General features: G+C 41.8%; 1 protein-coding gene across 6 annotated transcripts in view; it reads right to left on the bottom strand.

The window, feature by feature from the left end:
• SAMD3 (sterile alpha motif domain containing 3) overlaps window positions 1–15,651 on the bottom strand; it is a 103,157-nt gene that overhangs the window by 43,009 nt on the left and 44,497 nt on the right. For all 6 annotated transcript variants that reach the window (XM_007060780.4, XM_027823213.3, XM_037894780.2 and 3 more), the window contains 2 exons: window positions 4,645–4,830; window positions 4,163–4,247 (listed from right to left, as the gene is read on the bottom strand). In XM_007060780.4, the coding sequence (XP_007060842.2) occupies window positions 4,163–4,247; window positions 4,645–4,830 (271 nt within the window). The remainder of the gene's footprint in view (window positions 1–4,162; window positions 4,248–4,644; window positions 4,831–15,651) is intronic.

Raw genomic sequence — 15,651 nt, forward strand, 5'->3', positions numbered from 1 at the left:
AAAATCACCCCCTTCTACGTACCAAGGCCTCTATCTTGGGTAACTCAAAACTCTGTATAGCAGACAACCCCATCATTTGGCCACATTCAATTAGGAAAGGGATTTTGACCATCAGTCAATTTTATTGAAAATAATACCTTCCTCCTTTTTACAATATTAAAAGAAAGGTTCAATCTAGAAACTAAGGAGGAGTGCCCATACGTCCACCTTAAACATGCCATCTACCATCTGTTTGGCCCAGATGCATGTGCTACCCCTGATCCACCTGGGAACTGCTTTCATTTCTCCAAATATTACCGATTGCCAAGACCTATGGCAAATCTATATGCACACTTGGCCAGCAAATTTGAATTAAACATGGATTCCCTAAAGAAGAAATTCTCTGCTAACCAATGGAAACAAATTTTAGCCACCTTGTCAATCTGTTCCTTGGACCGATATTTAAAGATTAATCCCACAGAAAATCGGATGGAGGGTGCATTGGACCCTTCTCCAGCTGATCAAAACAGGTGCTGCTAAGTCAGACAAACGTTGATGCTATGATTCAACAGCTGCTAACTTAGCCCATATGCTCTGGGAATGCTCCTATACCTGAATGTTTTGGGCAGAACTTAATTGCAGAGTTTACTTTTTCCTATCAAATAAAACTGTGTTACAAGCTAAACATGTAATTTAAAAAAGTCCTAATGGATATTAATTGGAAGCTGAATTAATCTGAAAAACTTTGGCTCAGTGGAGCACTAATTACTGCTGAAAGACGAGTACTAGAAAAATGGAAATCCAAAAAAATGACCAACAATTGAAGACTGGAACAAAGACATCGTAAGGTTGGCCATCATGGAATATAAGAGAAATACCCAAGAAAAATTATTTCCTGTAAGTATCTGAATGATCCTATTAAATGCAGCCCCACTCTTTTCTACCCATTTTCTTTCCTTCTTGTCTACCTCTCTCCTCTGAATTTTGCTTCCAATTTTTATCTTATTTGTTAGCTTTATATTTAATTAGTTGGAATTTTATAAACAAATTTTGTTTGTAAATTTTGTAATACAAATAATTAATTTATATTTTCAAGTATAGCTAAACTTAGGTAGCAAATAGTTGATATATTATGAGAAGCTTACATATATAGTTTAGTTGTGTGTGTGTATATTTAAAATTTAATAAAGTTATTAAAAATAATAATAAAAACTAACATCAGAACTCCGGAATTTGCCCATACTAATTGTTTGTGTTTTCAATATTTTATCTTTTGTTGTTAGTTCTTAGTGGGAGAGACCTCAGCCTTTCCCTAGGGTGGTTTTAATTAAATTCCTATTAATCTGTTCTGTAAGAGATCACCAATTTTTTTGTTTTGTTTTTGGCTGCTTTTCCACTGTTCTTTGATAGGAATAAAAACTTGTCTACAAAGTGACTTTTAAGGATTCTTCTTAAATAAAGAGTAAAAAGCAGTAGGGCTCAGCCACACAAACAAATCATGTTTGTGTTCAAAATTTTAATATCTTTGAAGCATTCAGAACTAGTTTTTTCCTAAAATACGTCCTTAAAGCCATTTGTTGCTCTTATATAAATCCTGTTTATTCCAACACTTTTTCTATACCATTCCGTTTTACAGCACCATTCAGTTTATACTATAGACCAGAAATTTATCCCATTTATCTAAAAAGTTAGATTAACTTTTTTAAGTGTTCCATGTGACCGGATATATCTTTCAAGTAAGAGGGAGGACTATTGGAGGGAGCACGCGTGGAGGAGGGGGAAGGGGGGGGATGGGGCAACCTTAAATAAGATTCAAGCATTGATTTCCCCTCTCATCCCCAAGCCAGTCCGATGTGGTGAAACTTGTGTTTCATTCCAAAAGTAGCTCAAAGCTCTTCACTAATGGATTACAGGGATATAGTTTTACATTTAGTATCTTTAAGCTACGCTTTTCTTTAAATTGGGGTTTTTATCTTAATTCTTACCCGCCTCCCACTCTAAATAAAGAGCTAGTAAGACAACTTTCTTATTTGTTTAAAACAGATATCTCAAACATTGACTGGTATTATGAATAATTTTTAAATGACCAGTAGTAGACCGCATCTTTCTGGTTACCTCTCTACTACAAAACGAAATGGCAAGCTTTTGTGTAGGATTCTATATTCATGTTTCTCCTACTAATACTGGAGAAACACTTGACCTTTAGAAGATCTTGCTCTGTCAGTTTGAGATTCCTAATAACTAAATTACTTTATTCTCCACAAAAAAGAAAAGTATTAACTGCATTTAAGTTATACTTTTTTATATTTTAGACCAAAACAAGTGTCAATATTTGAAAACTAGAGCTGGTAAAAAAAACTTGTGCATGAAAACTTTCCTATAGGGAAACGTTGTTTCACTGGAATCGATCTACTTCAATTTTTAAGATTTTTCCAAACGTTCTTTTTATTTTCCGTTTCTGAAATGTCAAGTAATCTCCAGCAAAAATACTGGCAGTTTTTGTTCCAACATTTCAGATTCAAAACTCTTCTGAATTTTTCGAGAATGTTCAGTATTTTGACTTCTTTGTTCTGATTCAGAATGGAAACAAATTTTGAAATGTTGACATTTCCCATGAGATGTAAATTCCATTTCCAGATCACTACAGAAGTGGGGGTTCTCACTTTAACTTTTAACATATCAGATTCACAAGATTGTGACTCTTTAGGTTGAACCTTTTCCTTGCATGCTTTTGTTGTTTCTTCCAGCTATGTTTCCCAGTTACTAAACAAAATGTCAAAAATAAAACAGACACGTTACCAAACAGAAGCCTCTGCCCCACCAAGTTGCTTGCTCAGAGTACATTATGCTACTCCCCAAATACAGTTTCTGCTAGCAGGCTGCTAATGCAATGTCCCCAGCCAATTCAGAAAGGGATGAACAATTTGACAAAGAACGGTTTTATAAAATGATTTATAGCACAGTTTAGCCATGTCTATATTTGTTAGGGAAAGCTGCTTTCAGAGCCACATTTAAACACAATTTTTCCTAAAATTTTCCACAATTTTTCCTAAAATGAAGTTCTGTAGATGGGACCTTAGAAACATTCACAAATGGAATCTAGTCAGTCTTTGCAAACGGGGTCATGTCGTACCAATGACCCAGGCATGGAACTCCTATTGGGGGTTCTCAACAGGAATTTTGAGCAAAAATTGATGCTTTCTTTACCTCGCCTTTCCTTCCCAGGATGGGGAGTTTGCTTACTTCAGTGTGGTACTTCCCCTATCACAATGCCCAGGCTGAAAGAAGAATTGGGATATTCATCACGTTTTTCCTTAGATTGCATTTTCTGCAATAACTGTGTTGAGGACATGTATGTGTCTCTTAGAGCAAACCCCCCTCCACCTCCCGCAGTCTTTTACCAAGGGCTGTATCACATGGCAAGGCAATGATGTGAAGTCAACAGGCCTGCACATTATCCTTGGAGATTGCAGATCTGTATTCTGGACCCTGAAAATGAAAAATTACGTCCAAACCTAACAGCGTCTCCCCCTTCCATTCTGCTTCCTGCTGTAACCACATGAGAGTCCTAGCAGTGGTCTACTGAGTATTTTCTCCAAATGTACCTACTCCTGCCATATTTAAAAATATATGAACACATAACTACTTGATACAGATAGGTAACAGTAAACAAGTTCACTAATGATCATCACAATGCATTGCACTAGCATAAGGCAAACACCAAAAATATTCATAATGTAATGTTTATATCTCCCCCATACAAATACAATTGTCCACTGGCCTGGCATATTAGTATCATCGCCATGATTTTTTTAAACTAGCACATGTTTAACACTTATCCAATTACAGTTTTTTAGAAAACAAGCACATTACAGAGAAAGTCAACTCAAGCAACAACTAGGTAACTTTTCATTAGTACTTATGCATGTATGATTTGACAGTCGCTTTGATAATCAGCATGTAATGTAATGAATCTTGTGCAACAGCTGGTGTTTAAGATTAAGTATATTATTTGGGATACAAAACTTAAAAGAGAAGCTGCAGCACTAAGCAAAATAAAAACACCAAACAAATTGATATTAATTTTCTCTGAATTAGTCTCCCTCTAAACAATCAGATTTAAAAAGTTTCATATTTCATAGAGATTTAAGATAAACAGAACTGCACTAATTATGATACTTACAAAGCCATTCCCATCCTCATCAAGGAACGGGTATGCCTGCAGCAATGCATTGACGACAACATTATACTGCTGACTGTTTGGATACCTGTTCAAACAAGATAAAAAGAAAATACAGGAATAGGTGTCATTTTAGACACTTTTTTTTTGCAATTTGGAGTCTGGGGTTTTGTTTTGTTTTTTTTAAAAGCGGATATCAAGCTCAATTGATACAGTGTTTCCAAAACATTTTACATTGAATTACATAGTAAAGGAAAAAGAAATTATCCTAAAAGTAACGCATGGGAAGAGCCTTTAGAGCTTGATCCAAAGTCCATCATTAAAACCAAGAGTGTTTTTCCACTGACTTCAGTGGGCTTTGGAGCAATGCCTTTAACTATTTAGTTTACAGATTGCAGAGAGTGGTTTATCATCATCTGGGAATTTCATTGTGCAATGAGCTCTTCCCCCCAGAAAAGAGCGAATCTCAAAACTATTGTACTTACAGTGATCCTTCCAGGTATTTTGTCATGTCTGCCTGTAAAAATTCAATAATCCTTATTCTCATGCTGTGGTCAGGGCATTTCCTTTCTTCTAATATGCATTGGACATCATAAGGAAACTCTGGCAAAACATATGAGTTTGTCCACTGTACTGTTTCACATCGTGCAAAAACATGTTTCATATTTTTTCTGTAAAAGAAAGGGTTAAAGATATCAAAGATTATCAGATGCTCATATAGTTCTTTTTATCCCTGTGGGAAACTAAGCAAGGGAAAAAAATAAGCCAAGTGTTTTTGTAGGAAAGAAAGTTATGGCCATACTGATTAAAAACTACTGGTGTTTTAGGCTTGATCAGAGATGCTTATTATTTTTTGCTTTCTCTTAGTTTCTACTTAAGAATAAAGTTACATTCAAAACATGTAATAAAATCAAACAATCTGGATGTTAAAATAGTTAAATGTTTTATACACAGTGCTTTAGATCAGGAGCTAGGAGAAGGCAACCAAACTTTTTCACCAACCGAACATGCACAAAAGAGCTTTTGGCACAAAATAACATATATGGATAATATTTGTTATTTTAGCAATTAATATTTGGCTCCAACCAGAATGGGTGAATAAGCCACTGTTTTAGAAAAAAATCAGTAAAGATACACGAGCCTAGACCCTGCAAAGTCTTCCACATGTTTAATTTCAAGTATGCCAGAAGTCCCACGAGTTTAGTGAGTCACCTCATATGCATGTCTTTGCAGATTCAGAGTCGAAACATATTTACATAAGAAGGGCCATACTGGGTCAGACCAATGGTCCATCTAGCCCATTATTCTGTCTTCGGACCATGGCCAATGACAGATCTTCAGACTGAACTGCCACGGCAATCACGCGATCCATCCCATCATCTAGTCCCAGTTTCTGGCAATCAGGGGCTCAGGGTCAGAGATACCTGGACCTTATGATTGTGTCCCTGACTATCTTGGTTAATAGCCATTGATGGACCTATCCTCCATGAACATATCTAATTCTTTTTTTAATCCAGTTATATTTTGGCCTTCACAACATCCTCTGGCAATAAGTTCCATAGGTTGATTGTGTGCTGTGTGAAGTACTTCCTTTTGTTTGTTTTAAATCTGCTGCCTATTTATTCCATTGGGTGACCCCTAGGTTCTTGTGTTATGTAAAACGGTAAATAAAACTTCCCTATTCACTTTCTCCACACCATTCATGATTTAATAGACCTCTATGATATGCCCTTAGTCAAGGAAGGATAGCTCAGTGGTTTGAGCATTGGCCTGCTAAACCCAGGCTTGTGAGTTCAATCCTTGAACCATTTGGGATCTGGGGCAAAAATTGGAGATTAGTCCCGCTTTGAGCAGGGGGTTGGACTAGATGACCTCCTGAGGTCCCTTCCAACCCTGATATTCTATGATCTCTTTTCCAAGCTGAATAGTCCCAGTCTTTTTAATCATTCCTCATACGGAAGCTGTTCCATCCCCCTAATCATTGTCCTTCTCTGTACCTTTTCCAATTCTAACATATCTTTTTTGAGATGGGACAACCAGAACTACACACAGTACTCAAGCTGTAGATGTACCATGCATTTTTATAGTGCATTTATAAATATATATTTACTGTCTTATCTGTCCTTTTCCTAACGGTTTGAAACACTGTTAGCTTTTTTTGGCTGCTGCTGCACATTGAGCAGATATTTTCAGAGAACTATCCACAACGACTCCAATAGATCTCTTTCTCCAGTGGTAACAACTAATTTACAACCCAATCACTTTTTTTGTGTAAAGTTGGGATTATGTTTTCCAATATGGACTACTTTGCATTTATTAACATTGAATTTCATTGGCCATTTTGTTGCCCAGTCACTGAGTTTTGTGAGATCCCTTTGTTCCTCTTCACAATCTGCTTTGGACTTAACGATCTTGAGTAATTTTGTATTATCTAAAAACTTTGCCACCTCACTGTTTACCCCTTTTTCCAGAGCATTTAGGAATATGTTGAACAGCACTGGTCCCAGTACAGACCCCTGTGGGACACCACTATTTACCTCTCTTCATTCTGAGAACTGACCATATATTCCTACCCTTTGTTTCCTATCTTTTAACGAGTAACTGAACCCTGAGAGCACCTTCCCTCTTATCTCAAGACTGCTTACTTTGTTTAAGAGTTTGGTGAGGGACCTCATCAGACTTTCTGAGAGTTCAAGTGCACTATACCCATTGGATCACCCTTGTCCACATGTTTGTTGACCCCTTACAAAGAATTCTAATAGATTGGTGAGGCATGATTTCCCTTTACAAAAGCTCTGTTAATTCTTCCTCACCTGGCAAGAGAGTATTAGGAATAATGGAAGGTAACTTAAAAGGAGACTGCCTTGGTTAATTCAAAGACATTTTGTGCTAAAGTCACAGAAATTTAGCAATCAATCGATTATAATCAGTTAAGGAAGGTGGGAGGGAAATAGAGTAGACTGAGGTTTGGCCCATAATACAGAAATTTTCACTTCTAAGGCCACGTCTACACTACAAATTTTGGCTGCTGCAAATTATGTCAGCATAAACCACAATTAGCATTTCGCATCCTTGCGCTGATACCGCACATACTCAACAGGGGTGCTTGTCTCAACTTGCCACCATCCAGCACATTGTCTTTTGGGAAGTTTTGACAATGCATGTTAGGGTAGAAACAAGTCATTCAGAGATGACTGGGAGCTAGGGGTCTACTTCCCAGCATGCAACTTTCTCCATCCCATAGTGTCATCTACATTCCAAATTTTGCACCCTTTTCAAAAATCCCATGAAACCTCACGGTCTGTCATCTCTGACAGAAGTATGGAGCCTTGGCACTATTGTCATGAACTTTGCAAGCACAGGGCACATGATCCTCTAGAATTTGCAGAGCTGCAAGAAGAACCGCATCGATGGAGAACATGATGATTTCATGGACAGCAGATTGCTGCGGAACATAGAGAAAACCAATTCAAGGCTGTTGGTGGCGTTCACAGAGCAGTTGCGGATGGCATAGTGCCATATCTGAGCCCAAGAAACAATTGGGATCACACTGTAATGCAGGGTTGCAATGACAAGCGGTGGCTGCAGAACTTTTGTATGTGAAAGGACACATTCCTGGATCCGTGCACCAAGCTCACACCAGCCCTCCATCCCCTGGACAACAGAGTAAGAGCTCCACTGACAGTGCACAAATGAGTGGTGATCGCACTGTGGAAACCTGCAACACCAGATTGCTATGAGTCAGTGGGAAATCGTTTTGGAGTTGGAAAATCCACTGTGGAAGCTGTTGTCATGCAAGTGTGCAGGGTCATCAATCATCTTCTGCTACACAGGACTGTGACTCTCAGCAATGTGCAGAACATAGCAGATGGATTTGTGGCAACGGGGCTCCCAAACTGCAGCAGAGTGATGGCATGTGCATCCCTGGAACCAGCCCACCTTGCCACAGAGTACATCAACAGAAAGGGCTACTTCTCTATGTTATGCAAGTGTTGGTTGATCAAGGGACACTTCACTGACATCCGTGTTGGCTGATCAGGGAAGGTGCATGATGCTCACATCTCTAAGAACACAGGACTGTTCAGAAAGCTGAAAGCAGGGACTTTTCTTTCCAAACTGGCGGATTACCATTGGTGATGTTGAAATGCCAACAGTGATGCTGGGGGACCCAGTCTACCTCTTGCTCCCCTGACTCATGAAGCTGTACACTGGCCACCCCAACAGCACCAAGGAAAGATTCAACCACCAGCTCAGAAGTTGCAGAATGACAGCTGAATGTGCTTTTGGTAGACTGAAGGGATGTTGGTTTGTTTACTCATAAGACTGGATCTCTGTGTGAAAAACATCCCAAGGGTTATAGCTGCCTGCTGTGTCGCGCATAATACCTGTGAGGCAAAGGGGGGAAAGTTTCATATGGGGTAAAGGGTGGAGGTGGATCAGCTGTCTGCTGACTTTGAACAGCCAGACACAGGGGTTTTTAGAAGAGCTCAACAAAGAGCTGTATGGCTTGGGGAGGCCTTGAAAGAGCACTTTAAGAGCAAGCCACGGTAATGTGTGGTGGTGTACTATGCTCTATCCGGCCCTGCAGTTTTGGGGCCTGTTAGGAACTGTCTGGTTACTGTTGCACATCTATGAATATAACACGATCAATGCACCTATTAATTTTGTGGTGCTTGCTGTACATTTATAATTATTACTGTGTTTGTCACTGATCCTGTGAGTTGTGTCATAGTGTACAATAACAAGCAGCGGGTTCTTTCGCTACCACTAAACATTCTGCAGCATATGTTGGAGATTAATAGATAATAAAATATTTTTTGGAAAATAATTTGAGTAACAAAGCCAGTGCAAAAACAAATAATCTGTGCAATTTAAAAGCAAATACATTAAAAACTTAATTAATGAAAAAGAACATTCATGTCCATCTTGGCTACACATACAGCAACTGTGGCGCTCACAGGTCAGCGTATGTGAAGCTGTGGCTGTCCGTAACATCCCACGGGGTGGAGTGGTAGTAGTAGGGAGGTGGGCCCTGATGCCACGTGGAATGGAAAGGGTGCGCTGGAAGGTGCTAAAATGAAGTTCTCTGCAGACTGCAAAGGGAGGCAAGTTTGCAACTGTTGAACCTGTAGGTCCACAAGCATCTGCAGCATGTGTGTTTGCAGAGAAGCCCGCGTTATGTCCTGGCGCATCTCCCTCTCCTTTTCCTGCTGCAACTTTCTCCTGTTCGCTCTTTCCTTCTCCGCACCCTCTGCCCACAGTCTGACTACAGGATCTCACTGATGTCATCCTGAGTCCTCTTCTTTCTCCTCCTTACCTGGCTCTGGCATTCCAGAGGTGTGGGGGGAAACAAAGGCCACAATGGCAGCAGCTACAGACAAAACACAGAGATACCACTGTCAATATAGTCACAATGGAAAAGTGAAAGCTAAGATTCAGAACTCCCTTCCCTCACTCCCCTAAGGTTTTAAACAAGACTTACTTATTGACACTTCTGCTTGGAGTGCTTGTGCACAGTGCCACTCACAGCACCCGCAGTGGTGAGTATGGCCCACCAGAGGTGAGGAAAATGAGGAGGGAATTGCTCAGTAGCATGAAACTATGACTATAGGGCAACGGCACTGAATACTGGCCCCATTTTCCACACGTGGTGGTGATTTTAGCTCATATTGCGTTCCTGAGGGTAACAAAGGCTCAGAGAACACAGCTGCTGCTGGCATCTTAAATGTGCCCGGCCCATATGCTGCTATCATGTTTACTGCGATGTGCCTGCTGATGTTATCACTGATGGGCATGGGAAAGCATCTTACCATGAAGGAAGAAATACAGCTGCCATCCCTAGAAACCTTCAGGAAAGAATTCCAGAGTACCTCCATGAAAGTTTCATTGAGATCTCTCAGAAGGACTCAAGGGACATGCCTGGGTAAACAAACTGTTCCACTGGTCCCGGGCCCCTCTCAACTCTACAGGGGAATGAAAAGCACGTAACAGCTCTGCCTCTCTTTGTTGTACCTCTGCCTCTTCTAGTATGAGTAAATTAATGCAAAGTTGACCTGCTAAGTTGGGAGCGCCATCAGTACATTATTGTAATGGGAAATACATTTATACACTTACCTGAGATTCCTTCCCCTGCATCAAGCTCACATGTGCTCAGCTGCCAAGACTGATTGAACTGCAGTGGAATCTCCAACAGGTCCAGGCTCGCGACACAGCGTGAACCCCCAGTTTCATGTCCCCCATCCTCTTCCTCTTCTTCGCTGGGACTCAGGCTCCTCCGAGGTATCCACAGTGGTGCACAGGGCAGTGGTATAGTCTCTGTCAAGGCATGCAGCTCTCCGTAAAACCGGCGGGCCTGCGGCTCAGCACCAGACTGACCGTTGGCCTCTCCAGGGCGGTATGTCTGCTGTAGTTACTTCACTTTCACGCAGCACTGCTGCTGGTCCCTGTCATACCTCTTCTCCTGCATCTCCCATGCTATCTGCTCATAGATGTCCACATTTCTACAGCTTGTCCGTAGCTGTGCCTGCACAGCCTCTTCTCCCCACAGGCTCAGGAGATCCTGTATCTCCTATCTGCTCCAGCCTGCGGCATATGGAGTATGTAGCCCTCATGCTCAGCTGGGAAGCTGCAAACAAGGGAGAGCTGCTAGGTGTGCTCACCAAGTTGGACAATCAGGAAAAGGCATTTCAAAAAAATCGCAGGGTTTTAGAGTGGAGTGGGGAGGCTGGCTGATTGGCTTCCAGACACAGTGACTCCTGGCCAACGCAGTTCACAATCGTGACCAAAGCAATCAGTGTTGGGCATTGCGGAACAGCTGCTGGAGGACAGTTAGGGTTAACATAGGTAACGCAGTGTCTACACTCGCACTGTGTTGACCTCAGAACGTTAACCATGGCTCAACACCGCTCGGGGAGGTGGTGTAACTGCTTTGCCGTCATGGGGCATTTACACTGGTGGCGGACAAATTTAAGCATGGACACATGAACAACTAGGTCAACGCAAGGCAGCTTATGTTGATCTTACCTTGTCACGTAGACCAGGCCTAACGCCCTCACTACACTGGGCTGTAAACAGAAGTTATAAGCCATGTGTAAACAGTTTCAGCTAAAATAGTTTTTAAATGTAGACATAACCTTAGAATGCTACAGCAGCACAGCTGCAAATGTGAAGCCGTAGCAGTTCAGTGTAAACTCTTACTATAGCAACAGGTGACCCCTCTCCCGTCACTGGAGGTAAGCTAACTTCCCAAGAGGAAGTAGCGAGGTAAACGGAAGACTTCTACACCAGAGGTTTGGTCAATTTAACTAAGTCACTCAGGGGTGCAAATTTTTCACACCCATGAGAGAGACATAGGTATGGCAATGTAACTTTTCATGGTGGAGCGACCTTAACATAGGCCCGGTTTACACTAAAAAGGTCAACGCAGCTATGTCGCTAAGGGGTGTGAAAAATTCATACCTTGCCCTATCAGTCGCTAAACAACGTCTGAAAAATCCTTCAAACTCCTGGAGCAATAAGGTGGAAATACGCGATTATGTTTAGATGAAGTCGCCACAAAAAACTCACAGTTGGGCGACTATGTTAAATAGGTGAAGTAGATCTAAATTAAACAATAGAGTTGGCTGGAGAGAGATGCAACTAACAGCTTATCTACTTACAGAAGTGTTCACACACAAAGGGCTGGTCTTCACTACCAGGGTAAGCAGACCTAAGTTATGCTACTCCAGCTACGTAGCTTAGGTCAACTTACCCCGGTGTCTTCACTGCGCTGCGTTGATGGGAGACGCTCTCCCGTCGATTTACCTTAATCTTCTCAGGGAGCTGGAGTACCAGGGTCGACGGGAGAGCACTCTGCCATCAATTTAGCGGGTCTTCACAGATTGACTGCTGCATTGACTGCTCTCTATAAATATGTCAGAGGGATAAATACCGGAGAGGGAGAGGAATTATTTCAGCTCAGTACCAATGTGGACACAAGAACAAATGGATATAAACTGGCCATTGGGAATTTAAACTTGAAATTAGAAGAAGGTTTCTAACCATCAGAGGAGTGAAGTTTTGGAATAGCCTTCCAAGGGAAGCAGTGGGGGCAAAAGACCTATCTGGCTTTAAGATTAAACTCGATAAATTTATGGAGGAGATGGTATGATGGGATAACATGATTTTGACAATTAATTGATCTTTAAATATTCATGGTAAATAGGCCCAATGGCCTGTCATGGGAAGTTAGATGTGGTGGGATCTGAGTCACTACAGAGAATTCTTTCCTGGGTATCTGGCTGGTGAATCTTGCCCATATGCTCAGGGTTCAGCTGATCACCATATTTGGGGTCGGGAAGGAATTTTCCTCCAAGGCAGATTGGAAGAGGCCCTGAAGGTTTTTCGCCTTCCTCTGTAGCATGGGGCACAGGTCACTTGCTGTAGAATTCTCTGCTCCTTGAAGTCTGTAAACCATGATTTGAGGACTTCAATAGCTCAGACATAGGTGAGAGGTTTATTGCAGGAGTGGGTGGGTGAGATTCTGTGGCCTGCATTGTGCAGGAGGTCAGACTAGATGATCATAATGGTCCCTTCTGACCTTAATATCTATGAATCTATGATCTCCAGATAGTGAAGACCAGCCCAAAGTTGTGCCCATGTAACATCACACTTTTAATTAAACCAGTGCAACTTGTGTGTTTAGTCTAGGCCTCACACAAGGAGAAGACTATTACAAATAGAAGTTTAACACCAAGGTCAATATAGTGCCCCCCAAAGTCTCTCTCATACCTGCAAGATCTTGGGACACAGACCAGGTTAACACGCCTGAGAATGGATTTGTAAGTCTCACCTTACTTCAGAAAAAGGCATCCCCTTGGTATAATAAAGCCTATTAACTAGTTTTTAATCAAACCATTTCTGTAAATTTCCATTTTATTTCATGTTCTCTCTACTATCCTTGGAAGTTATGTGAAGCAAACGCTATAACTGTAATTCTCTTTGGCTGCATAGTATTCTCAGGGTGTTCACACACAGTACATCTCTTGGGAACATAATACCATAAAGTCAAGTCATTATGGACTGAGCTGTTCTGTCTCCACTAACTGAACAAAAATTACAGTCCCAATGTCATGGGGAACATTTTGTCTCACTGAAAGAAAAGTTATGGCGTTTGCACCCCTGTGTTGTCACCTTGGTTATCCAAGGATGGTTTTAGGCTGGATCGTATGGTTGAGCACATAATTAACACAGCAGAAAAGCCTCCAACAGCAAAATATATGGCGTACTTTGCACAAAGGCATGTTCCTGAGTTAGCTGAAACTGATCATTTCAAAACAAAAAAAAACAAAAAAAAACCTTGGCATCAGTGTAGACAGTTCAATCAAGACATCTGTGCAATGTGCAGCAGATGCCAAGAAACAGGATAAAATATTATACACATTGGTAATAACAACCATTAAAGCCTCCGGGCATCTGAGTAAAGAAGAACAGTTTCCAATATGTATTTTGTTTGTTTACATAATTTAAATAAGATTTTGCTGGCTGAAAGCCAGCTAGCTGTGCACATAACTAGGCTGTGTAACACAGGTTCCTCTCAATGTTGTTTCTGGTCTTCCTTGCTTCATTCCCTCCACGGGTTTGTTACACCCCTTTTCTTAATTTAAATTTCTTAATTTTTCTCAATTTTCTCTGATTAGGCAATAAACCCCAAACACACAGCTCCCTGCAGCTACACAGAGCCCCACTGTGGCCCTCCAAGTAGAGCTGGTTGAGCTTGGTCAGACAGAGCTCATTGCAGGAACAGGACCTTTGATTGTAAACTCCTCAGGGCAAGACATGTCTATACGTTTGTACAGCATCTAACAAAGCCCCCTCTCCCCCTTCCCAATAGCGACAGAACCTCTGGGCATGGCCACAATACAAACAACATTATTGCCATTAACATTTATTTTAAAATGAGTCAACTTTCCCAAAGGGTGGGACATCAGAAAACTTCAGCACTGCACTCAACACATTCTCAACATACTAATGAGGATGGAATAATAGTCAGAAAGGTTAGGATGGAGACTGCAGCTTGGTGGTGATGGTTGGGGGGAAGGGCGTGTTAGTGTTTCAGGTAGGTAGGAGAAAACGATTCTGGCCCACTTGCTGTTGGATGAGCCTTACCTACATCTTATTTATTTATTGCTACATTTTGCCTGATGTTTTCTCCACTTACCTTCACTGGCCCATTGTAGCTCTTCTTCAATGTAGAAACAGGAAGAGCTGATGTCAGTCACAGTGTGAGACTCAGGGCAAGTCTACATTAGAGCACTACATCGGTGCAGCTGCCTCGCTGTAGCATGCCTGGTGAAGACATGCTGTGCTGACAGGAGAGCACTCTCCTGTTGACATAATTACTCCACCTCAGCAAGAAGCAGAAGCTATGTCGGCGGGAGAGCGCCTCCTGCTGACATAGCACCAGTGTGGACAGCACGAAACTTGCATCACTCGGGGGGGCTTTTTCACATCGAAGTTATATCGACTTGGGCTGTAGTGTAGATCTGCCCTCAGAAAACCTCTCACTTACTGTTGGTAGAGGGAACCATAGCAGAGATACAAAAATTAAATTTCAGTTAAGTTTTGTAGAACTATTGTCACATTTTACAACCACCAGCTAAAAAAACAGGCCGTGAAAATACAGGCAAAACTAATCAGATGACGCCCATGCTTTAAAGCCAGTTTCTAACATGGCTGATCCTTGACACAGCCAACTTCACTTTGGAGGCAGTCAGGATTGCGTTTTGTTTGTTACATTCTCAGGAGATGCTGCTTCTGTGCTTGGAGTTTGCTGGAGTGCTGCAGAAGCAGTGGCTGAAGGCTCAGGAGAGAAGAATTTTTCCTTAGGAGTAAGACTGGCTGAACTGCTGTCTGATCAGGCCATTTTACAGGAGAGAGAGCGCGAACACGTGTGCGTGCATGAGAGAGAGAGAGAAATCTAGTTTATTGGAACAGAAGTACTTTTACAAATATATTTTGGGTATCTGTAAGTCTCATTATTTACGGTAATCTTTGTGGAATTACTAAATTACATAGTTAATGTTTCCTCTAGGCCAGAAGTCCCTAATCTGTGGAGCACGGAGGAATGTTTGGGGGTGGCGTTGCTAGTGCCTGGGCCAGCTCCCACGAGAAGTGGGGAGGGAGCGCTACCCAGTTCCGCTCCAGGCCCTGCACCTCGGAGCACAGGCTGCTGGCCTCGGCTCTGCTCCCACCCCCTCCCCCAGCTATGGCTCCAGCTTCGGCCTCCTTACCTCTGTCCACATCCTCCCTCCCAGAGCCATGGTCCCACTCCTGGCCCTGGGAGGTGGAGGCGCAAACAGGGGTAAGTGTGGGGCGCAAGGTAAAAAGTTTGGGGACTACTGCTCTAGATTGTTTGGAGGATTCAGTTTATTTTTGTTAGAAAAAAGGAAGTTAGAGCAATAAGCACCCACATAAAGAAACCCCAGGCTGACAGCATCTGACTGGTAAACGTA

Source organism: Chelonia mydas, chromosome 3 (genome assembly GCF_015237465.2).
Source record: "Chelonia mydas isolate rCheMyd1 chromosome 3, rCheMyd1.pri.v2, whole genome shotgun sequence".
NCBI classification, from domain to species: Eukaryota; Metazoa; Chordata; order Testudines; family Cheloniidae; genus Chelonia; species Chelonia mydas.